Source organism: Perca flavescens, chromosome 9, assembly GCF_004354835.1.
Source record: "Perca flavescens isolate YP-PL-M2 chromosome 9, PFLA_1.0, whole genome shotgun sequence".
Taxonomy (NCBI): Eukaryota; Metazoa; Chordata; class Actinopteri; order Perciformes; family Percidae; genus Perca; species Perca flavescens.
Window position 1 is genome coordinate 30,557,912 of NC_041339.1, and position 25,771 is coordinate 30,583,682.

General features: G+C 39.6%; 1 protein-coding gene and 1 long non-coding RNA gene across 8 annotated transcripts in view; one reads left to right on the forward strand and one right to left on the reverse strand.

The window, feature by feature from the left end:
• Positions 1-13,890, reverse strand: fxr1 (FMR1 autosomal homolog 1). Of its 7 annotated transcripts, none has more exons than XM_028586995.1 (19): positions 13,610-13,890; positions 11,643-11,695; positions 11,434-11,527; positions 11,179-11,250; positions 10,689-10,837; positions 10,356-10,449; positions 10,061-10,177; positions 9,311-9,481; positions 8,878-8,956; positions 8,452-8,561; positions 8,189-8,284; positions 7,465-7,596; positions 7,055-7,283; positions 6,736-6,829; positions 6,473-6,597; positions 6,141-6,350; positions 5,727-5,804; positions 4,858-4,943; positions 1-1,972 (listed from the first exon to the last, which is right to left on the reverse strand). In XM_028586995.1, the coding sequence occupies exons 1-19, from the start codon at positions 13,748-13,750 to the stop codon at positions 1,802-1,804; spliced, it is 2,301 nt and encodes a 766-aa protein (XP_028442796.1). In that variant the 5' UTR covers positions 13,751-13,890; the 3' UTR covers positions 1-1,801. The 7 variants fall into 7 exon arrangements, with proteins under 7 accessions (XP_028442796.1, XP_028442797.1, XP_028442794.1 ...); XM_028586996.1 differs by having other exon boundaries at positions 8,189-8,275; positions 13,610-13,697; XM_028586993.1 differs by having other exon boundaries at positions 8,189-8,281; positions 13,610-13,697.
• Positions 13,435-25,771, forward strand: part of LOC114561191 (uncharacterized) — a 17,577-nt gene continuing 5,240 nt past the window's right edge. The window contains exon 1 of the long non-coding RNA XR_003693327.1: positions 13,435-13,737. This is a non-coding gene — a long non-coding RNA (uncharacterized LOC114561191). The remainder of the gene's footprint in view (positions 13,738-25,771) is intronic.

Here is a 25,771-nt window from a genome sequence, read left to right on the forward strand (position 1 = left end):
TTGAGTTTTAGATCTATATGGAAGATCAAGTTTATTTAAGAACTACCTGCATACAAAACATATTGCACATCAACCAACCAGAATGATCCTTAAAAAAAAAAAAAAAAAAAATACTGTAGTTGACCCAACAAAAACACTTGGGGTGTCACAACTTTCAGTAGTCCAAATTGTCAGTTGTCTCAAAAGAAAACCTTAGGTAACGCATATTTTAGTGTCAAGAAAAAGAAAAGATTCTCTTGTTTTTGCTTTTTTTTTTTTTAAATACTGTACATTTTTAAATAAATAAACCAAATAAATCTCCTTCCTTAGTGGAACAGTCATGACCAGTTTCCAGCCAGTCAATCTGTGGAAGAACCATGAAAATGACATCACCGTGACCTGGGCTTGGTTTTCCAGAAACATCTTAACACCACGATAATCAAAACAGGACTTTTGCAATAGTGGACATGTAAAAGGGGATATTAACCTCCCAAGATACTGCAAATGTGCTTTGAGTCTCTTGATTTAGCTGGATTTCTGGTAGGAACCAACACTCAATATCCCTCTTGTCATGTATTTGATTAAATGTTTATCAAGGAGATGTTTCCAGGAAACCCAGCACTAATGGCTACATCTTTGTCCAGCACTTAATAGTAACATGCCAGTTTCCAGACTCAACTACAATCAACTTTTTAACAGAAAAAGGTTATGTTTCAGTGCAAAGAAAACAACTCTTCTATGGTTTGTTTCTCTTCCAGACACGCTGTAATAACATTTCTTGTATGACCAAAGTGGTTGCATATTGAAAAACAGAAAGCAGCTAATGTCAAACTCCTCAACAGAGATATATATATATATATATATATATATATATATATATATATATATATATATATATAAAGAATAACTGGACTCATTTCCCCCCACAAACATTAAGAATAGACACACCTGATTTTAAAGATATGCCTCTGAAATCCATTCAGTGTCTTTCAGTGTTTGCCTCCAGTGCCATAAGGGCACAAATGGCACAGCAAGGAGGCAGCTCATCTGGTTCAACTGTGGCAGGCGGTGGTGACCAAGTAACACAGAAATAAGTGAAAAGATTTCAGATGGTGTACAGAGCCAGGCAACAACATGTTGAATCTACTCTCAAGGCACAACAGATGATCACATGTATGTCAAACATACTTGGGATTCCAACAAACCTATCTGCACTGTGGTAGTGCTCATGCAGAAAATGTCATTTACAAAACTACTTCAGATACACAAAACATCCTGAAAAAGGTTGTGGAAGCAGCGTTCTGAGTCCACCTGGTTAAAGGCAGACTCGTTCCTGCTATGATAATATTTGTACTGATAAAAAAAAAAAAAAAAAAAAAAAAAACTGCATTCATACCATAGTATGGGTTTGAGTGGAATCCCTGTCTGCATTTTAGAAATACTGCATTCAGTCCGACCTCTCCTTGAGTTCTCAATGAAGAGTGGACCAAAAAGTACAGTAAGGTATATGTCTGTAAGTCTGTGTGTTTGACTATCTTTGGCAAGCTCATACAGGAAGAACTATTGTTAAAAAAAAAAAATGTATTAAAATGAATAGTTGGACAGAACAAGTGTGTAAAGGGGAGGTTAAGGTTCAGACCTCTAAAACTTGCGCAGTGAAGCAGGTTTCAAATACTTGTAAAATTAAATAAAAAAAATGAACAGTGCTTGTTGTGTTTGAATGTTGTTTCACTTTAAAGGCTGCTCCAGAGACTGGGAGATTTAATCGAGCGCAGCCAAAGAATTTCAAATATTTGAAACCATTTCCTTTGCTTGGGTCTGACTAGGAGAGTCCGTTAACAACAGGTTGCGGGTTAGAGTCCCCTTTGAAGGAGATTTTGGCGGAAGCTCCGGTGGCATCGCTGCCTTTACTGACGGCGGCATCGTTGTTAGAACCATTGGTGGTTGCCGGGGCAGACGGTGGGCTGTCCTCGGCAATGGCATCCACCTGACCCTGGAAACAAATGTGGGACGGACAAATAACGCACTTCAAAATGTATTCAAACATTTCACCGTTAAAGTAACACGCCGACTTATTGGGACTTTAGCTTATTCACCGTATCCCCCAGAGTTAGATAAGTCCATACATACCCTTCTCATCTCTGTGCGTGTCCTAACTCTGTCTGACGCCCCCCACCGCTAGCCTAGCTTAGCACAGATCCTGGAGGTAACCGGATCCATCTAGCCTAGCTTAGCACAGATCCTGGAGGTAACCGGCTCCATCTAGCCTAGCTTAGCACAGATCCTGGAGGTAACCGGCTCCATCTAGCCTAGCTTAGCACAGATCCTGGAGGTACCGTATTTTCCGCACTATAAGGCGCACCGGATTATAAGGCGCACCTTCAATGAACGGCCTATTTTAGAATTGTTTTCATATATAGGGCGCACCGGATTATAAGGTGCATAGAATAGAAGATACTGCAGTCAAACGTTTGACTGGGGTTGTGTTATACATCCACTAGTTGGAGCTGTGCTAAAGGGAATGTCAATAAAACAGTCAGATAAAGTCAAACTTTATTAAGCGTTCTGACAACTCCGTTCACTCCCATGGTAACGTTGTTAATGTTAATGAATGTCATGCCAATATTGCATATCAATCGAATTGTCTGCTCATTGGCTAAAAAGATAGACGGGTCTTATAGCATTTAAATCTAAGTGGTCCGAGAAAATGTCGATCGTCTCAGCGTGGTCCCTGACATGTTGTCATCGGCTTGTCCGCTTCCATTGGCCATATCAGAGGCAAACCTGAACAATTGGCTAATATGAGCTACCAATCGAAAGCTGAGAAGCTAGGGAATACGATGACGCCCACATCGATCATGTAGCAAGCTGGGCAGAGAAGCTAGCGGCGATAACAAGTGCGGGAATGGAAAACTGTTTCGCGTTTTTCCGTTGTGATTCGGCCAGAAACTTCAACATTGTGAGGCGAACAGATTGTTTTGGAATATAAAGCTTGGATATTACATTTCCTTGGACTCTTGTGGATTTATGAAAATCAAGTTTTGGGCAAAATACCACTTTGTTGCTGAAAGGACAACGAAAACAGGTATGGATGCACTCTAGACACCTGCACAGATTACGGCTGAATTGTTTTATTTTCTGTTACTTTGTAACAGTTGTGTAACTGCTATAAATCATCTTTTGCTTTGAATGTGGGCTTAAATTTATCATTAGAGGCTAAGCTTTCCATTGGTGTGTCGCATGGCTGTATATTTTGAAGATGTAATGCTTTAAAGTTATAAAAACGCAAATGAGTGGAAGTTTAATCGAGGTTACAGCGACGCAGTGTCCCGTCAATGTGACAGTGATCCTTGAGAGGTTGATCCATATATAAGGCGCTCCGGATTATAAGGCGCACTGTCGTTTTTTGAGAAAATTAAAGGCTTTTAAGTGCGCCTTATAGTGCGGTAACCGGCTCCATCTAGCCTACTGCTCCCAATAAGTGACAAAAAACACCAACATTTTCCTATTTACATGTTGTGATTTGTATAGTCACAGCATGTACAAATAACAAGGTCACATGAGACACAGCCATCTTCTAACCGTATACATACTGGGAACTATATTCTCAGAAGGCGAAGCACTGCTACTTCTGCTACTTGGGCGGAGTGATTTGCTTGCAGCACCTGAGAAGCCCCGTGGTGAGGAGCGCAAAATTACGAATCCCACTATGGCCACGCCAAGACCTGCCCTACGAAGCAGCTCGATTGGTTGGGGTTAGGCATTTCACCTCGAGTGGTTAAGGTTAGGGTTAGGGGATTGGTCAGGGGATAGGACCTGTACATGTAAGCATGGACGCCTGGCCAATAGTAGTGTGTGAATGCTATTGAAGGGCGGGTCTTGGCGTGGCCATAGTTGGAAAGAAAATATTGCGTGAGGAGCAGAGAGGTCGCCTGGAGTTCGCTCAGAGCTAGAGTAATATCACTCCGCCCAAGTAGCAGAAGTAGCAGTGCTTTGCCTTCTGAGAATATAGTTCCCAGTATGTATATGGTTAAAAGATGGCTGTGTCTCATGTGACCTTGTTATGTGTACACACTGTAACTATACAAATCACAACATGTAAATAGGAAAATGTTGCCGTTATTTTGTCACTTATTGGGAGCAGTAGGCTAGATGGAGCCAGTTACCTCCAGGATCAGTGCTAGGCTAGGCTAGCGGTGGGGGCGTCAGATAGAGTTACGTTTAGAGTTGTCACTGCCCGATGTTGAGTTGGGTGCAGATCAGAGTTGCGCATGCGTCACTTTCCAACAAGTAGCCTACAAGAAACTGCTAACGAGAGACTTCTGTAATGTCAATACAATAAAAATGGACCTACATAACGAAGTTTGTTCACTGCTGGCTACAAGTTAGCAATCAAACACTACAAAGGCTGTCACTTGAATGGCGTTTTGAGCTAACGTTAGCAATCAAACAATCATAGATAGCTAAAACGTTTTTGAAATGATTTCCATCTTCTGTTATTGTTTGTAATGAGAAAAGTTTATTATTTTATGGATAATGAATGTCAGTATGACACGTTATGCCGTAAACCGTTTTAAATCTGAGCACGCACAACTCACATCTGTACTCGACTCACATCGGGTAGTGACAAGAGATACGACACGCACAGAGATGAGAAAGGTATGTATGGACTTATTTAACTCTGGGGGACACGCTGAATAAGCTAAAGTCCCAATAAGTCGGCGTGTTCCTTTAAGTAGCCATAAAAAAGAACATTTCATGAAGCAGCATTATCTACATTCAGAAGTAGAAAAAAGTCCAGGTCAAAGAGACTTGTCAAAAGGTTAACTGTGATTGTGCTAACAAAGTATTAATACGTGATATTAAAAAGGTACTAACCACATCCTTGTTTTTCTTGGTGTCCTTGGTGGTTGTCATCTGTCTGCTCTGAGATTCAGCCCGGGATATGTAGTCAGCCACGGTCACTGTACAGACAACGGAGAAAAAAAAAATTATGTTTTTCTTCAAATAACAGAAACTAAAGTGTTCTCTCAGTGCTGTGAAACTGAGCTGATCTGTTCCGTCCCTTCAGAACTTATATACAATATTGATTTCACACTTCATACCCCTTTTGGTTTAATAGTACACATGGACAGTAGCGAACGTTGCAAATTAGGAATGAAGAGAAAATATGTTTTCACATTTGGCCCATTGTTGGCCAACTGCTGTGGAAAGTAAGCATGTTTTGACAGTTTTGAGAAATGTTACACTAGATCCTGTCTGGCAGTCTGAAGGGAGCTTTACAGCACTTTTAGACTCTCCAAACAGTACTTCTTGCAGAATACAGTAGCCTAACTGGATGCCACCTATATTTGACATCTAAGACAACATCACAGAAAGTTAAGTTAGAGGTCAGGCTTACTATGACACACCACACAAACCAGGACTGCCATTGAGAGCCTGACAATGTGAAAACAAACAAGCTGTAGCCTAGTTGTTAATGAAAAAGTATTTGTATACTTTCAATTGGCACGGCAAACCAGTGTGGACAGATTAGGCCAGTCAGTCAACCAATCATTTAGCAAAAGCAAGCAGCACTCAAATTACAATGTGATTAAAGAGATGTACACAATTTTAACAACTTTTTGGTTTAGTATGTTTGGTGTCACACGAAGAAAAGAAAAAAAACACGCCTGGTGGGCAACTTTTTAGCCAAGCCATTAAAAGCACTGTTCAGGGGAGGGGATACCGTCAGTTGCCATGGTTACCTGGCTGCCTCTCCTCAGGCAGGCGGATGTGGCGGCGTCGACTACGGTTACGTCGCTGAGGTTTAGCTTCTGAGTCATCTAAGGGTGTTAGGTCATCACAAAGAGAGGGATTTGGGGCTTAATTTGCCTTTACACCAGAGATCTGTCTTTGAACTGCACACAGGCTCTTTCAACACTTAAAATGAGAAGTGATGCACTGCTGCACAGCTCTGACAGCTAAAAACAGCACTAACGTTAGCGCTAAAAAAAAAAAAGGTATGACAGACTTTCTGCTAGCACTGGCTGTTTTGGCTGACTTTAGCTTATTCAGCGTGTCCTCAGACAATAATGTTTTACATGTATGCACTGTTTGAGTTTGTGTGTGCATGAAGAAGTCTTGTGAAATGATCTGTCCAAATAATGTGACTTCCCTACCTATTCCATTTTCACTCATGGAGGCGTTGTCTGACTCGCTCATGCCATCCATCAGTGTGGTGTCCTCGTCTGTTCTGCGCCGTCGCGATCTCCTGCGGCGGTTTGCCGGCAAATTGGACTCGCTAGCATCTGTATCAGCTGTCTGGTCTGTCTCGGTGTTTGTCTCCGCGGCTCCGTAGGCATGGTTATCCTCATGGTCCCGGGGCCCTGCTGCAGAGTCAGATTACCAGAAATTATATATATTTTTATAGAGTCAAACTACCAAATGAGAGGACTTTTACAAGGGGTATTTTCGTGTCCCTATTTTTATATCATCTAAGAGTGAATTTTACCAGAGCTGTTGTATCCTCCTCTTCCTCCTCTCCCCCGTCCTCCAGGCCCTCCTCGACCTCTGCCGGGTCCAGGCCTCCTGCGGCCATCTCTTTGTGGTCGTGAGCCTTTCTCCCTCTCCCTCTCCCTGCAAGTCAGTCAGTCAGTCAGTGAGTCATTCAATAAATCAGTCAAATCAATAAAATGTGTGCAGGTTTGTAGCAAAGACACAGCTACCACCACAAAATAAAAACAGCTACACATTTTGTCCATCATTGGGTATCACCTTTCCTGGTCCTCTACAGCAAGAGACCAGTCACTGAGCTCCTCCCTGCGCTCCGAGTCTGTCTCAGAGGCGTTGGACTGCTCGGAGTTGGTGCCTGGAAGATATCAACCAAACACAAAAGAGAGAGACCGCCACACAGAAAGTGTTAAAATTCTGGGGCACAGTTGGATCCTTCTTTTTGTCCAGAAATTATGACTCCTGACGTGCAGTTTTGTTTCCGAATTCTTGCAGAAATGGCACAATTTTTAACACCACAATATCTGGCAGCAAATAAGCTAATTATTTTTTTGTTGAATATTTGATTTTAAAAGGTGAGTACCATATCCAGTGCTGTAGCCGTGGCCTCGGCGCCCACGCCCTCGACCATTGTAGGAGCGACTGCCATGTAAAGAGGTAGAGGAGGCATTGGCACTGTTATCTGTATTATACCCTCCTCCTCCTCTTTCCCCTCTCTCGCCTTTCTCTCGGTCACCTGGGCGGTGACCCTGGGTAATCTGACGTAACTGTTCATCAATCTGCATCCTCTCCAGACGAAGCTGCTCAACCTCCTAGAGGGGAAAACCAATATGGGAAATGGTAAGAATAAAGAAAAGGGAAATTAAACTAAAACGGAAAAACAAGAAACAGAAAATCTTTCTATTGTTTCAGAAAATCAAGCAAATCTCGGAGAAATGTATTTTTCTTATGAAGGGTCATCACTGGATACACATGCATAATCATCATACACACATCTACATCGCATCCATTGTGCCTTGTGTTGCTTATTCTGAATCTTGCTAGGCTGCTTCCCTGTGTATAATCCACAATCTGCCTCAGCTCTTCCTCTAGCTGCTGGCCTTCCGCAAGAAGCTCCACCATCTCCTACACACACACCGTGCAAAACAAACACACACACACAGAGCACCAACACAGCACACAACATGCACAGGACACACATACATACATACAAAGTGCAAAACGTATACACAGTGAAATTCACAATTCAAGATTTGTTGTTTTTCTGATGCTGCAACATGCTGCTTTGCTTTATTTACCACAAAACCTACATTGTGACAAATCAACCAATCTCGCGAGTCAGAATTTCCGAGTCTGACGGATCCTGAAGCTTTTCCCTCTCATATTTAATTTTGTGATTAGATGATGGCCAAAAAATGCTGACAATTCTTGTATATTCTGAAGGAGAAATCCTAAGGTGTTTATTATTCATATTAACTCATTCATAATTACTGATACATTCTATATGGAAATGATTCCGACATGTGTCCATTGTGCCACTTCATGCTGCCAACTGAATGAAACACTGGTTGTCCAGAAAATGCATTAAGAGGCATAGAGCGAAAGCAAAGAATTGGCCAAAACATACACACACACGCATTGAAAAACAAGCCCTTTTTCCCCTATTCAGCACTCACACAAACATGTATATGTATACACATACTGTAGATATTCTTACATTGAGGTAAGAGATGTGGTACTCCAGCAAGACCTGAACATTGCCAATACTCTCCTTAGTACCGACAAAGGTGAATGGGACCATTCCCTGTGTCAACAAAACACGAAAAGACAACACATATGTTAGTATGGGACTGACTAAACCAAGTGTCTATATTTTTAAATTTTTTTTATGGCTAGAACAAAACAAAACAGGTGACACTTATCAGTGCTCTACAAGCAGCTTTTTCAGTAGTAGTAACGATGTGGCAGTAGCAGGCTTACTTCCTGTCGGGGCTGCTTGTTGTCGTTGTCTCCTTCGATCCTGACCCTCACCACACCGGACTTATCCACAATCTCCTGGATGACCTTACCGTTCTTACCAATCACTTTGCCTGGATACACAGAGCAGGGAAAAGATTAGCGGGTGACCAGTAATGATGAAACTCAGTTGCAAGTCAAAGCGATGATGAACTAATGAAACTGAAATCAGTTCATAATGAGGTAAATAACTATGGTATATGAAGGAGTTGCACAGAGATTCTAATGAATATTAGATGCCTTGCAGTGTGTCACACAATGGTCTGTAATGTGGAACCACTATCATGGCCAACGTATGGAGCATCTGATTTTTCCACTGCCCTGTGACTGGCCCCAGTAAACACAAGTTTGGGGATTTCCAGGTCAGGGAGTAAATGTGTGTCAACATACCAACGAGAGCCCTGGGCACCTGGACAGAGTCCTCCAAAAACTCCAGGTAGTTCCTGGCCTTCCTTACTGCCTCCGCTGTCTGAAAGACAGCACAGGATGACTTTATCGGTTATTTGTTCAACACGCATGTACCGTCAAAAGTAGTCATCTTTATGTTCTACATACAGAATACAGTCGCTTAATCATGGCAAGATAATTGAATCACTAATCATTTCAACAAAAACACAACCACGGTAAAAAAAAAAAAAGAAAAGAAAAAGTATAAGAATGCAACATGTGCAACGTGGACACATACTTATTTCAGTATATACACAAGTCTAAACACGTCCACACAGTTTCCCTCAACATGGTTTGTTGTAAAGACTCAGTTCATTCATTCCTTTCCCCCATTAGACACTCATGCCTCTACCAACACTGAGGCAAAAAACCCTACCTCTCCATAAATCCTGAAGGTGCCAGTCTCCTCATCGAGGTCAATGGCAGTGACACCCTGAACTTTCCGTGCTTGCTGGATGTTGCTGCCATGGCTGCCGATGGCCAGGCCCATCAGATCTGTTCTCACCATGAACTCCTCCTGGAAGGACGACACCAGCTGTCTGGAGGTCTGCACAAACACAAGGGAAAAGTTTGATTTGTTATTTGTTAATTCTTTGGTTTTCATTAATTCACACTACCTGAACTTTATTTTTACAGCCAAAACTGACCAATATTAAAAGTTATAAAAAAAAACAAAGTGTCAAAAACATGACTTATCACGAGTATTAACGGTATTCCTGTAAAGGTAATTACAACAAAGTCACTTAGCCCATCAGAATATTCTTTACTACCAACTCCCTTACCAGTACTTTTTCTCTGACCGACACCATAAGTGCTGCTATAAAAACTAAAAAGTCCAAAAGTGTCAAAGTCCCATCCCATTTTTACAGCATCAAATAACTAATTAAAACCAAACTTCTACACTTGAACAAACATAAGCAAGATAAGAACTACCTAAAATGACAGAAACCATCATTGGGAAAAATGTATTTGAAGTGTACTTTGATCTTTTTGTTTGGTACACGTCCATTCCGCCAATATGGAGGAGGCGGGATTTACGATCTATTCTGCAACCAACCACCAGGGGGAGATTCCAATCTGTGGTTACCACAGTGACTGAACAACGGTGTTCATGTTACCAACTGACCTCCAGGTGTTTTGTGGCCTCATGGTTGCGTGACATTAGCAGCAGCTTGGTCCTGATGCTGCGCAGGTGCATGTCACTCAGCAAAGACACACGCTTCACTGTCGTCTCATTGGTAGACTAGACACAAATAAAAGAAGGATTTATCAGGTGTTGCGCTAAGATGACAACTAAAAAGAAAGGAATAGGGGAGTCATTGACTTTACAAAAATGAGCAGGACAAAGTTGTGACATATCATGTAGTAAATGCGGTTATAAATATCCAAATGTCACCATAGGATTACAGCAAGCCAGTTACCACAATCAGTAGTTGGCTGGTCTCGGGGCAGTATGAGATGCGACAGGCTCCCACGGCTTTCTTAAAGTCTTTATGGGCGTTCTCATTCTGGCACCTGTAATATAAGGAAAACATATTACTTTAAACTTCCCAATCCCTAATGTAAAAAAAAAAAAATATGGATTAAGATTGGAGAAATCTTTAAACAAATGCAAAGCTCTTTAAGTGCAGACGATATGTAACACCTACAATAAACAAACATTCTATTGTATATATGCATTTTATCGTTAATTATGAAGACAACAGGCATGTGAATTAAAGATTTGTCCCGACTAATGTTCTTGCTGTACATACGCTTCTTGTAGATCCTGAGGAACAGGGACAGTGCACTTGTGAAAGGAGTTCTTGGTGATGGCCTTGTTAGTGTTGACTGGACGCAGACGCTCAAAGGTCACTATCTCATTGTAGGTGGCATCGCAGGCTGCATACTCAATCACATAGAACTGAAAAGACAGACGGGCTCAGTGTATCAAAATAAAACATACAGACACTGAATATAACTCAATTTTAACATGTTGAATTATATAGCAATTGTGACACTAGTGAAAAGCCGGTTTTCAAGACAACAAAAAAACGTATTTTAGCCACATTAGCTTTCTCCACTCAACGCTCTGCTAGTTACAAGGTATTATAGATTGATAACTGCAATGTTGGTGAATTTTAATTAATGATATACAATGCTACAATAGAGTATCAGTAATAATTTAATATGGTTAGCATTTATTTGCATGTAAATATTGAGTGTATATTATAGAAACTTGTCTTCATAAAGAACTATACTCACAGCTCCCTTCATCATGCGGACTTTAGCCAGCCACCATCCACAAGGCTCCTGGTCATTGGCTCTAGAGAGGATCTGACAGGAGATGAAGATGAGACAAAGTGAGACACAAACATAAAGGAAGGAAAGAAACAAGTGAAGAAAAAATAAAAAAAAAAAAAAATAAATAAATAAAATATATATATATATATATATATATATATATATATATATATATATATATATATATATATATATATATTTATGTGTCCTCCTAACCTCCACCTCCTCGCCCTCTCCAATCTCCTTCTTGGCATCAGCGGGCGGTGGCATCCTGACATCATTGAAGGGCACCTGGCGCTCTGGCTGCCAACTGAAAAATAAGATGGTAAGTTCCTTACCTGTTCAAAACATGGTCCTACATTTGTCTTAAAATCTTCAACAGGTTTTATAAAAACAGCTAGTATACAGGAAAAAGAGAGACTCACTTGTTCTCAAAGGCAATGGTGAGAGAGTCATCGTGGATATCTTTGACAACGCCCTGCAGGACAAAGAGACACACAGACAAGGGTAACCACATAAGAACAATACAGCTGACTGGAGTAAAGTGCCACCTATTTAAGTTACACTGACTGTACAGGACAGAAAGAGTTGACTTTCTTCAAGCAAGTTCTCTGCTTTTCTGCTGCTGATTTTCAATACTAACAGACAGTTTTCATGTACCTTTTCAATGCTTTTGGGAATCAAACACAAAACTATTTAACTCTACTGTTTTTGGTTGGATCTTCAAACATGGGCAAATAACACCGAAGCATCTGCATGACTACAGACCACATGGATGAAGTGGAATTCTTTTATTTGAAAAGAAGCTTTAAAAGCCATTCCACAGTTTAAAATTTACTTATATTTATTTTTTATTTTTTTTATCTTTAGTGTCTTTTTTCTTTTTCTTTTTTGGACTATCCTTGCTGCTATAACATTGTGAATGTACCTGTTATGGGATTAATAAAGGATTTTGAATCTTGAATTTGTCACAGAAGGACATTAATATGTCTAATGTAAGTGCTATGGATGCCGAGTTTAAATCTGAAACAATTAGGCTAGTTACTATTTAGGTTATCAATTATTAATTTTTTTTTAATTTTGTTTCCAGCTTCTCAAATGTGAGAATGAGTCACTATTCTTTGTCATGTATTATATATGTATTATAGTATACTGAATATATGGGTTTTACACAAACTGGGTCAGACTAAACATACATATTGTAATGGGCATGTTAGTGATTACTAAAACAAATAATGTGCAAATCAATCAATAAATTAACAGATACGCCCTAGTTGGGTGTATGAATCGTTTTACACTGTCTTTTGCACAACAGCAACACACTTCAAGACTAGCTGTAAAGAAGCTTATTGACTGGCCATGAACACACATCAGAAGTATTCAGGAGCTTAAACAATTGAAGGTTATATTGTTTGAAGGTGGAGTGTCAATTACAATACATTTTAATATAAATTCTAGATTCAGCCTAGCAGGGAAGTGGACACAATGAGTCATAAAATCAGGGTTGGGTACACAGAGAAAAGCAGTGGGGACAGTATCAAATAGTAGTGCAGAAGTCATGTGAGTAATAGAGGTGAGGAAAGGAAAATGAAAGAAAGAAATGAGTGCAGTGTAGCAGGAGACGAGAGAAGGGGAGGAAACACACAGAAGAAGAGATGGGAGCAAAGGAGACTGTTGCAGACAGCAGGTCTAGAAATAGCTTTTAAGTCTACGGTATCAGTGACCCTTTTCTGGCATACCAGCTGGTCAGGATTGACAAGGAACAGCTGGCTCACACATACACACACAAAAAAATAGCTTGGGCGTGATGAAGTATCAAATAATAGATATCCGTTGAGTAGGTGCAGTTCAACGAGTCATAACCTGCCTAACGTTACTTTTAAAGCTGTATGATCAACAGCTCTGATATCAGTTCAACAACTCCCATAACCAAATAAATGCCATACAGTTACAATCGGCAGCAACGTTCTAGCTATGTTTTACAACCCAGCGTCTAACCACAGCTTACTTGAGCCACATCTTTTGACGTCAACAGTTTAGGCAACTAGCAAGTTAGCTAACTTTCAGCTCGGTGAAGCTGCAACCGAGCGACTAGTAACATGAATAAAAGCCTTTATCGGTTATATATTCCAATACTCGAAGATAATATCTTGTTTTGTCCACTCTGAGTATAAAGAAAGGTCGCTAAAAAGTGACAGCTGGCGAAGACTAGCGGGAGGTGCTATTAGCAAGCTAATGTTGGCTAGCATTGCTAGTACAAGCTAATGGCAAGCAGCTAGTGTGCTCAGAGCAAGTTGGAAACTGTTGCCGTGATCCGTGAGAATTCAACTACAATATTGTATCGTGTAACGTGGCTATCGTGTTGATGCCGAATTAATAAGGCGGTATTTACCTTGTAATAAGCCCCGTTGGAGCCACGGACCTCCACCACCAGTTCCTCCATATTGGACACGCAAAGGATGTCGGGACGACAGGTGCTCCTTGAGGCATCGGGAGAGAAGAAGTTTGAAGGCTGGAGAGGTAACTCCTCCATGGTAGTCGTATGTTTTCTGCTTACTTACTTACTTAAAAGCTTGACTGCGTTTCCTTACGCCGATAATTCCACAAACTGAAGCCTTATTTGACATAGCTAGACATCTTCCTGCTGTATTTTGGTTGGCGTGGTCCTTTAAGAGAATGTGATAAAGGTAGTGGTGGAAAGTAACTATAGTTACATTTACTCAAGTAACGTTAGCTGTAGGCTAAATAAGTACAAATTTGAGGTACGTGTAGGCTACTTTACTTGAGTATTTCCATCATTTCATGCTACATATATTTCTACCCCATTGCATTTTGGAAGGCAAGGCAAGGCAAGGCAAGGCAAGGCAAGGCAAGGCAAGGCAAGGCAAGGCAAGGCAAGGCAAGGCAAGGCAAGGCAAGGCAAGGCAAGGCAAGGCAAGGCAAGGCAAGGCAAGGCAGCTTTAATTGTATAGCACATTTCAGCAACAGGGCAATTCAAAGTGCTTTACATAAAACATTAAGGAGCAGTTAATGGAAGCCAATATTGTACTTTAACTCCACTACTGACAACATAACTAACATTAGTTACTGCGAATTTAGATGATTACAAAATATAAGTCAGTTAATAAATGATGATGTATTATTATGGATAACGCCACCCAGTAGTATAGTCTCCAGTAGTGATTTACACCCACACATTAATATAGTAGCCTCTATATGTCTGATAGGGAAGCAGCACTGTCTAGATGAGAGTTCAATCTTCCTCAATAAGAGAGATTTTGAAGCAGTTCCCAAGAGAATAACCTTCCTCAGAACACAAGGTAGGTTTTTGTAGTTCATCATCTCTGCCGTCCAGTTTCAGACACTTGTAGCATTTCGACATGGGACTCACTTGAGCTGTTCGCACCTTGTAGAAAAAGCCCTATTGAGACACTTCATTTTGATGTTCCTGTTACTGTATTATGTGACTGACATGTTCTGTAGATCTGGATGTACTAATGCAATATAATGAAGAATTGCTGGGCTCAACTTTGTTTACGTTGTGCATTAAAACCAGTAAAGTCTGCAATTCTAACTGAAGGTTAACTGTTTCACAAAGCAAAAATAGTCTTCTGAACTTCACATTTGCTCTATTTTTATTCTTTTGTTATGCACAAGAGTATAAAGCACAAACATTTCAGCTGATCCTCAGTATGCAGGCTGAAGTAATTTTATTTTCTAGCACTAGCGCCTATTTCCCACAATCAAAATTCAGACTTAAGATAATTATTTTAGCAGATCTTCACTCATACATCAAAGAGAAAATAATGTGGTACATTGTGAAAGCTGTGAAATGCAAAGCAACCCTCTTCAAGGAAAATGTGCCCAAAAAAATCACAATCAATTTTATGACCAAACGTATATCACTGAAAATATCTTTACGTCCAGTGGTCAGGTGATGCTTTCCTCCTGCTGATTGCTTGTGATTCCAACATCATTTGAGCCTTCATTCATTCAATGATGCAACTCATAAATAGTTGGAGATAGCTTTAAGTTTGTTAAGGCAGGTATTTTTTTAATTCATATTTACTAATTCGTCGACCGGGCTGCACATTAGACTCTACATTGACTACGTTGAGTGTAGTAGTCAGTCAGCCAGAGAGCAGCGGTCGGTTCGTCTTTTAGAAACAACCACTGTGACACCTAGTGGCCAACAGATAACCTCCTGGGGACTGTTTCTCCTGAACATCAGATATTTACTCTGATTTGGCACCACCATGAGACGGCTCCAGAGATACACTACAAACCGAATGGTAAAACAAACTTCAATGGGGAATAATGTCATCAAATCAAGTCACATAAAGAAAATATACTGTCATGAGCAATTTATTACAAGAAGTAATTTGAGCAATTTTGGATTTGGTCTGTAATGGGCTCACAAAGGTAACCTTTTGTGTGGTGTTAGTTGATCAATTTTTAGTTGTAACCATTTTGGAAAAGTCACTCTGCCTTCTGTATGGTCATAAAACCAAAATCACTTACCTGAGAGACGTTTTCAGCATTTACATTCAAAATAAATGACTCCCAGATTAGACAAATAAATACACAAATTAATACAGGACGATCTACACAAATGTATGCTCACTAATGCTGTAAAAGGTTTTAGCCATAAATACCTTTATGATCAATTGAAAAACATATTTTTCATCTATAACTCTCTCCAGTGATGTATGTGAACATATCAGTAATTTATATGCTGCTGTCTGGGCCTTTCAGGAAGCTTACTTAATTCCCTGAAGGTGTTACATTCAACAGGTATGCTAGTAGATAAGTGTTCTTTTGTCTAACACCTTTTGGTTGTTTTATCTTAATATAATATATCGCTATAAAAGAGGCATATGATGTCTTCAACAAATAACCATTTCATGATTGCCATGTCATCATTTAAAACATGAGAGCCCAACATTTATAAAAAAGAGCATCCATAATACTTTTGACCTTTCTTTATCCCACAACGACTCTGTGAGGAGATGTAAGAACACACAGTAGTTACACGTGTAGAAAACAAAATCAAGTGAAATAAAGTCAGTGGACATCAACAACATATTGCCTAGTATGAATCTCTGAGCAAAAACAATTCAATAAAGAAAAGAATTGTAAGTAAACAAATAATTAAATAAAGACATATGCAAACGAGCAAACAAGCGCACTAAAAAGCTACCTAAAAGTAGCCATCATTATTATTAACACATAATGCAATATGAATATTAAGTCGTACCAAAAGCACATGACAAAATCATTGTGTTACTGACTAGCATGTCATGTAGATTTAGATTAAATGTATTGTGATTCACATCTGAAATTCAAATGTTGATATATAACGGCATAAACATGTTTTTGTCTTGTCGGATTTTGTGAAGTGGCTGCAGATCCCTGTCTTTATCATTAAAGAACAAGACATAGTGAATACACTACTATTATATTCAGTATTAAGCCAATGCATAAAAAAAGCATATAAACAAGCTACACAAGGAAATAAGGATGAAATATTAGCACAATAACAACTAAAAAATATCTATCTTTAGGGATGTGTTAAGGTATATTTTGATGTATTCTGACAATGTGATGAGGCAGAGATGAAGACAGCATGTTCCTGTAGTGTGGTGTGTGTACTTCAGTGTGTATGTGCAGCTCTGTGGTGAAAATATTCTGCTTGGTCTAAAGACATTACCACAGACCCTCACAGTCTGCCTGATAGTCTGTTCTCACGTTCTGATTTAAACCAGTTTACCAATTCCATTATGCTAAGCCCGAACACTGGTTGGAAAATGATGAACGATTATGTGAAACACATAATCTCCCTGCTGCACCATCATTGCAATATGACAGCCAAATTTCATTCATCCTATCCAATTTCTTCCTTATTTAAGGAAAGAAAATTACTGGTCCCAGTAATCAGATATGTAGCGAGGCTGTGTGCAAGAGTTAAGCCCACTCCCATTAGGCTTTCTGCCTTGCTCCTGCTGTAGTCACACACACACACACACACACACACACACACACAGAGGAAGATACACATGTTCCACATGTCTGACCCTCCACAGTTCTCACATCCCCTTTCACCAGTTTCAAGGACTATTATTTGGCCTTGATATATTCTCTACAACATCATCCGTTAGAGATGCCAGTTTGAAACACAGTGTCCCTCAAGTGGTTTAGAGAGCTGCAGACAGGCAGTTCTCCCACACACACACTTCAAACTCTCGCTTCCTCTTCGCCCGCTTTTGAAAAAGGCCCACACAAATGTTCTTTTTCCAAACAAAAACATCATTTTTTGAAATTAGGCTAAATTAGATAAGAATGCAATTTTGTCTTTTTGGCCGTGATTATACTCGGACATAAAATCAAATGTAATGAGGAGACATCATTCCCCTTCTCTCTTTCCTTTTCCATCTCCGTAGAGTAAAATCACCAGTGAGCTGCTATATTAAACACCATGTCATTTATTGCTAATACACTCTGGATTTCATAGGCTCTTAGAAAGCTCACAAACAGAAAGAGGTGTATTGAGCATATGACTGTTTGCTCTCCTCCACACATGTCCAATTTCTCTCTCCAATCGGGAATGCATTATAGGTGTAATTGAAAATTAGTAGTACATCTTTTCTGTATGAGTGTTTTTCTTTTTTTTTCGCGGGGTAATTTATCAGGCATCATTGTTCCTGTGTGACACCTCCAGGGCCTGTTTCTAACAAGGAGCCTGGAGCACCGAGAGGCTTTCTGCTTGCCCAGGCCCCGCAGCGCTTTCTCTGCTTTGTCACTAATTGTGGCCTCCTCTCCACTGAATTGTGATTCGGGTAAAAGAGCTTGTTGGCTCGATGCAGTGAAGCTGCCGGTGACGCTCTCACCATTATCAAAGATACTCTTGATCTTTTCAAAAGCAGGAAATAGATTTTTTTTCAAGCCCCTGTTCAATCACACAGGGGTTTGGAGGGAGTGGGGTGGAGGTGGGGGGAGGTAATTTGCAATGCGTCCATTAGTTCTTCATTAAAGCAAGATTAAATTGCACCTCAAATCACATCTGCCTTTTCTAGAGTAAAGGGTGACAGTTTTAGGGCCAAAACTAATTACTAGTGCCAATGAATGAGAGAGGAAAACAGGGCTGTTTTTACATGAGATAGTGTGGCCTGTCATTATATTCAGACTAATTCCACTCTGCCTGCTCTTTTAATGAGACCAGAACGTCCTCACATCTCTCCCTCTCTCTGTATCTGTATCTGCGCTCGCTCCAAATGTATAATTTTGATAGCACTTGGAGTTTGCATTAATTAATTTTTCTGCGAGACCTGCTACAAGTGCCAAATCTGTGATGTTCTGAATTATCATTTAGAGAGAAAGAAAAGACAGGCAGGCAGAGGCAGGCAGACAGACAGACAGACAGACAGACAGACAGACAGACAATGATAGACACACAAACAGTGATAGACAGACAGTTGCTGAAACAGTGAGAGAAGAATAAAATTGAGATAAAACTCCAAATACTAACTTTAACTTTAGTTCTTCTTTTTCTTTGTCTGCTAGTTATTAGGTGTCATGGCACTGTGAATCCCTTTACTTTGACTCACAAGTGTGTAAATCATGTAATGTTTGTGGCAGATACATAAAACAAAATGTAAACAGAGGCAATTAGGTGAAGTCACAATTAGCATTTTGCTTCATATGGATGTAGGATTTACTGCAGTTTAAAGTCAAACTCCAGACTGTAGTATAATTAATTAATGAAATAAAGGCATTCTAACTCTACACCACTTCAGATACTTCTGTTTAAGTTGCACATATTCTCACATTGCTGTATCTTTGAGGAAATTACCATTGCATGTTTTGCAGAGAGTTATTGTTTTACAGCATCATTTGGCAGTAATGATCTTATGTGCAACAATGATTAAGTGATGAGCATGTTTAATGCTCCAAAGAAACTTGATGCATAATGGTTTACTTTATTTAATAGAGCTGTTTCTTTTGCGTGCTACATTAGGTTGTGAAAGCAAAATCAAGAGTACAGCATTTTGTGTTCAGAGTTTTGCACAATTCTCTAGTTTCAGCTTCTCAAATGTGAAGAATTGCTCATTTTATGTGTTTTATTACAAAGAATATTTTTGGATTTTGGACTGTTGGATGGACAAAACAAAACATTTAAAGATGTAACCTTGGGCTTTAGAATAGGCTGATGGTCATGTTTCTTAATGTCCTGACATTATTATAGAATAAATTATTAGAGTAATCGAGGAAATAAGCCCTAAACTCCAATTTGTCTCCAATTGTTGCTTTTTTTTATTCTTGTAAAGGTGATATTAATTTCTCATACAATGACAATTATATGCATTATGCAGACTGGATATGCAAAAATGCAGACCAATCCACAGCTACTGGCTACATGTGAGTTTTTATGTTTATAGGTTTTGTTAGGTTGGTTTTGTTGTGTTGACTATGTTATGCATTAAAAAAACTATAAAAGGGTTGTCAGGAACAGATTCTGACACTTGGATGATCTGAATTATGGGGAATGAAAGCAGTCTCACTTTCCTTATGCAGTTAGCACTGCTGCCTTTATTAATGATTTGATAGGCTACACAATCAGCTTCACAGTCACTTCATTGGTTGCTTTTTCATGTAGAGTAAATGCAGTCTCTGTGTGAAGAACTTTTGTCTATTTAGTCAATTTTCTGAAAGACACACCGTACCATCTACTATTGAAAACTCTTATGAATGTACTTCAGCTTCATATAACTCTAAAAAAATCCTGTTTATAGTAGTGTTACAAAGAACAGCTTTATTTTAAAATTTCACCGTACCTCAAAACCAATACTAATGTTTGGCCTCTTCCAAGCTGCGAATTGTCCGTCAGATGCTTAGAGCCAAACTACCTTTGCACTTTTCATTTGCAAACTACCATGTTTCCTTAACCTGATGGCAATAATCTGAATGAACTGTAATGTATACGGCCCAGCGCCCCAGCTCTTTTCTCCCTCTCCTCTCTCCTCTTTGCTCGGATCGACAGACGCTCTTCTCCTGTGCTCGAGGTTCAGGGCGGTTAGATTAGAGCTAAGAGCGGAGAGCAGCCGAGTCTCACAAACAGGATTTATCATGTTGTCTCACAGTGTCAGCCCTGCCTGGGATCCCATGGCACTGATGAGCCCTGGGGCATAACATGCTTATGGCAGATACACTGCGATTTACAGAGACAGGAGAAGTGCAACGTACACCAACTTAACATGTGTGCATTTGTTAACAGTGCACAAAGTTGAGATGTTGGCATCTTTAAATGAGTCAACAATGTTGTGAGGCTTTACCTCTGCACTGTGTGTAAATCTCTTAATGCACATTACAGGCTTTTCAGAGTTGCCAGCTGATTAGCCCTCTCAAGAAGATTTTTGCTATCCTTAAAATATTTTTTTTTTTACATGCAGTGCATTTTTCTCTTCGCAAGGTACCAAACCTCCTTTCCTTGCAAAAAAATATATATGCACTAGCACTAATTTTTTAAGCAGAGGAATCACCTCACTGGTTTCTGCTGAAGTGAGATTTGGCTGCAGAGACCGCGCTGGTTCCAGAAATTCAAACCTCATACCATTCCAGGCTGGGCTTATCCTAAGCTTGTTAGTATGTGTGATGCCGGGACCGATAGGGACCTCTACATTACCATAACGCTGCTGAATTAACTATGATCTTCCACTGCACTGGTAGAAAAACTGGCCCACAGAAGTTTTGCAATATGCTGTGCAGGATATTATGATAACATGCTATAATAAATGTTTATAATCTACTTAGTGGAGGACCAGGGTTCAAATATGTTTCTATATTAGGCTTATTAATGCTCCCACACATTTTCCGTTCCACCGTCACAGTGGGCGAGTGAAATATGCACACTTAACCAGAAATGGGAAAATAAAAGCTCTCCGAGTGGTGATTAATTAAAGTGGAGATTGTGCAGTGATACATCAGCCAACAGAGAAGTGCTGCATCAAACACAACCATTGATGTTCTCTGTCTGTAGTGTCTCTGAGAGTTTGGTGGAGTTTACATTCTACTATTTTACATAAACTACACATAATAAGTGTCTTAAAGCTTACATTTAGAGTAAATATTCATACTTGGCTGTTTTTACGTCAAAAGTTAAATAAAAAGGGATTTGTTTTTATTTCTGCACCACGATTATATCCTGGCACTATGAAGAGAGCTTTGATTGATATATATATATATATATATATATATATATATATATATATATATATATATATATATATATATATATAGATTATCTTTTGAGCATTTTCAGCCTTTATTTTTGACAAGACAGCTGAAGAAATGAAAGGGGAGATAGAGAAGGAATGACATGCAGCAAAGGGCCGCAGGTCAGAGTTGAACCTGGGCATCGAGCAGTAAACCTCTATATACGGGTATCCGTGCTACCAACTGAGCTATCCGGGAACCCTGATATAGCATTTTGACCATCATGTAGGTAGGGTGATCAAATTTACGGAAAATATAATTCTTTTTTTTTTTTTATTAAATTTAATATTTATAGAAATTGCACAACTTTTTTAAGTGGCTAGTCGAAAATGTCAAGATATGTTGGCTGCACCATTGCATCGAATGGAAATGTTCTATATATAAGCACATTTCCTCAAGATTCAGCCTGACATCTTTGATATTATGGAAAGACTGGGATCTCCATTAGAATTTAAAATAAAGTTCTGTGTGTTTGAACATTATTCGGCTGCTCAGCACGGGTTTGTCAAGGCTAACCCATTGGTGGGTGAGTCAGGTTTACAAGTAATTGTTCAACATTTTGGTACATATGCGTATTTTATTTCTAGTCGATAGATGAGAAGATCGATACCGCTTTCAAGACACAGAGCTCACTATTTAGCATGTTATATCTCTTTATTTTAATCTGTTTTAAAAAGGAAGTGTAAAAACGACGAGCTCATGGTTTTACGGGGGTTAAGGGTTAAGTTACAGACAATTTCCTGGCTTGACGCTCTGGAGATGCTGGTATCAATCTTATCATCTTACTCAGCAAGAAAGCCAGTAACTGTATTTCCCAAAATGTCAAACTATAGTTTTCAGAATGAAACAATGGCACTGTTGTTTTGCTTCATTTTGAATAATACATATAACACTGCAAAAGATTTGAACTTTACCTCAAGCTCACTCTTCTGACTGTATTTAAATGAATAATCAATCATTGCAGTAGCTAAAAGTCCTCCTCTGACCTGCTCTGTTAATCTGACTGCTGGGTAAATGTTTCTGTAGAAATACCATAAGGCCTGTACACATTCGAGAAGCATTAGACGACACACTCCTAAAGTATCCTTATTATACTGCTCGTCTTATTTTGATAAACAGTAATTTGGTGTCATGGGGGACAGTAAGGAGTGAATGGGACTTGTCTGTCTATCTCCCTCTCTGCCACTCACACCATTTGTCTGTTGGGTTAAGACTCTCCTCTCTCTCTCGCTCCCTCACTCTTTCTCTGTGTTGACACATATACATATCACACACCAGGATTAGTATGACGGTGACTGTAACAAACCTCTCTTTAGAAAGGAAAAAAAATATATGAAAGAAAGAAAGGGGGGAAAAGCACCCTATTCTATAGTGGAGGTGCCCAGCCAGAAAATAGCATACTTAGACAACAATGGCGTGGTAAGTACCTTAGCAAGGATCAGCGCTGGCAGAGTGAAACACATTACAAAACAATGGCTGACTGCCTGCCTGCTTGGCTGCTTGGATGGCTGTCAGGATCTGTCGGGCTGCCATGAGCTGCCATGCTGTTATTTGTCAGGGGAGAGAAAAGGAGACAGAGACTCACATCATCATCTCACTCCTCATCGCCGTAACGGCGAGTCTTATCCCGCCTGCAGACGGATCTCCCATGATCCCCCTCTGCAAAGTGTGGCGTGTGATGTTGTTGCACTACATGACAACAACATCGATGTGGATGCAGAGATGACAGGAAAGGATAACAAAAAAGGGCCAGATGTGGTTTGATCTTTGCATATAAATTAAAAGTGTTTTACGGATATATAAAGAGATAGATTAAATAATACTCACAAGACAAGATGAACAGTAGAGCTACAGAAATTAGTCAGTTCATCTGCAACTGGTTAGATAATCCATTCATTGTTAAGGTCATTTTAAACAATACATGCCAAACATGCTCTGGTTCCAGATTCTTAAAAGTGAAGAGTTGGTGTTTCCTTTGTTTCATATCACTGTAAACTGAAAAGTTTTCGGTTTTCGACTGGTGGTCAAACGAAACAAAACATTTTGAAAACGTCACCTTGGACTCTGGAAACATGTCATGGACATCATTCACTATTTTCTGACATTTAATAGACCAAACAATCAAATAGCTAATTGAGTTATAAAAATAATTGTTTGTTGTATCACTAATAGATACAGTATATGATGGCCAGAGGCCAGAATTGGATAATCTAGAAACAGCCCCAATCACTCTGTCACATAAAAAGATGAACAATCCAAAACAAATTAAAAATCACAATCCTAATTTAAAAAAGAAATGACAAATAATCCTGCTGTTGAATTATGCTAAAATAACACAGAGAATATCCAGCAATTATTAACCTCCATATCATGCGTTCAAAATTACACATTTACATTCCAATATTTTGATAGGATCTAAATCAGGAAGTCAAATATATTCCAGTTTTATTATTGGGCCAATAATGAGCAGAGATTGTTTAATGCCAGTTAAAAGAGGAAAACGGCTTCTGTAAGTAGAGGGGGGAGAGGGGCGTTACTAATGATATAAGCGCAAATGTTGGAGCATCTCCTGGAAATCTTGCAGAAATCCTAATGTCGGTCCTGTCCCCCTTTTAATGCAAACCAAATGAGCCTGCACTATAATAAGAAGCTTCCCAGAATTAGTTTCCGTTTGCAGAAAATTGCAAGAAAAAAAACCCTAGTACTTTTATCTATGAATTTCACTCCAGCATAAGCAAAAAAAAAAAAAAAAAAGGCAGACCCTCCTCCGACATTATTTGGATGACGTTCCATCAGTAGCAGCAGCAAGAAATAACATTGTGCAAATTCTATGCATGTTAATGATAAATAGGAATCCACCTGCTCACAGATAAAATGAGTTTAATTTCCCCCCCACCCACGCCCATGTGCCTGCCTGGCCTTTTAGAAATTACTTATGCACAGCTATTATTAAAATAGGGCCAGAGCAAATGAGAAAGAAACGCTATCTCTGGAGAGAGTGGCTGGGTTTAGACTGCTGCTGCCAGGACTCTCTGCTTCACACAGTCAGCGTTTCTTCACACACACACACACACACACACACACACACACACACACACACACACACACACACACACACACACACACATATGCACACACACACACACACACACACAGACTGATGCTTGTGCACACACACACACCTCACCTCCTCTCAGCTCTTGTGCCATCTCTGACCCTGTGTTTACTAAATTAACCCAAATCCTTTTTTGGGGGGGACATTTTTGAAGTGTAATGGAATTTGCAAGCTTTGTGAGAACATCTATTTGTGTGTGTCTATTTTGTGTGTATGCGTATGTTAATATGGGCTTGTGTACCAGTGGGCGTATGCATGTGTGTGTTCCAGCGTACATTTGTATCCTTGGGCGTGCATGCTTGTTTTGTATCCGAGTGTAATTTTGTTGTTGGAAGGAAATTTTCTTTGGGTGTACAATGTGTTTGTCCCTGCATCTTCAGAGTAGCTGAGGATGTAACAATTGAATGCTGAATGCTTGGAAAATATCAGTCATAAGTGGTGACTGGAATATTTATCTATGCATGGACAGAAATGGAGGGAAAAAAAGCAAAATTGGGAAAGAAGTGGAGAGTGTAGGCTAGGTGTAAAAAGGGTAAAAAAAAAAAAAAAAAAAAAAGAAAAAAGAAGAGGTCAGGGCAGGAGAGTTTTTGTACACAGGATGCTGCTGTGTATTCTCTACCATCTCTGCTCCATTAGGAAATCAACAGATTCCTCTCATTTCTCACTTTGGCCTTGAACACTTCCAGAACATTCATCCTTTTTTATCCACGCAAGCTGAAGGATGTTCTGATGGCTGGCTGCTCAGCCTCTCTCTCCAACCTGAACTCCTGCCTCTTCATCGCTCTGATTCAACAATGAGTGGAGGGAAGAAAAAAAAACCCACAAAACATCCAAACTTGAACTCTTGAAATCTAAATTGGAAGTGAATTGAACACTGGCAAGTGACATCCTGACATTGTATGAAATTAGAAACTACCTGGCTGCTAGGAAAGACAGAAGAGAGTGTTCACCTACAGTATACCAATAGTGCTGACAAAACTGTATGTCAAAAACAATGCTTTAACCCTTGTGTGGTGTTCGGGTCTGTGGGACCCGTTTTCAATGTTTGCTAAAAGAAATATTATGCTATTTATTATTTCTCCTAACTCAAACTCATCGGCCTTGGCTCATTTTCTGTGAAGAACATAAAAAATAACTTATTTCCAATGACTGCACATGGTACACCCCCCC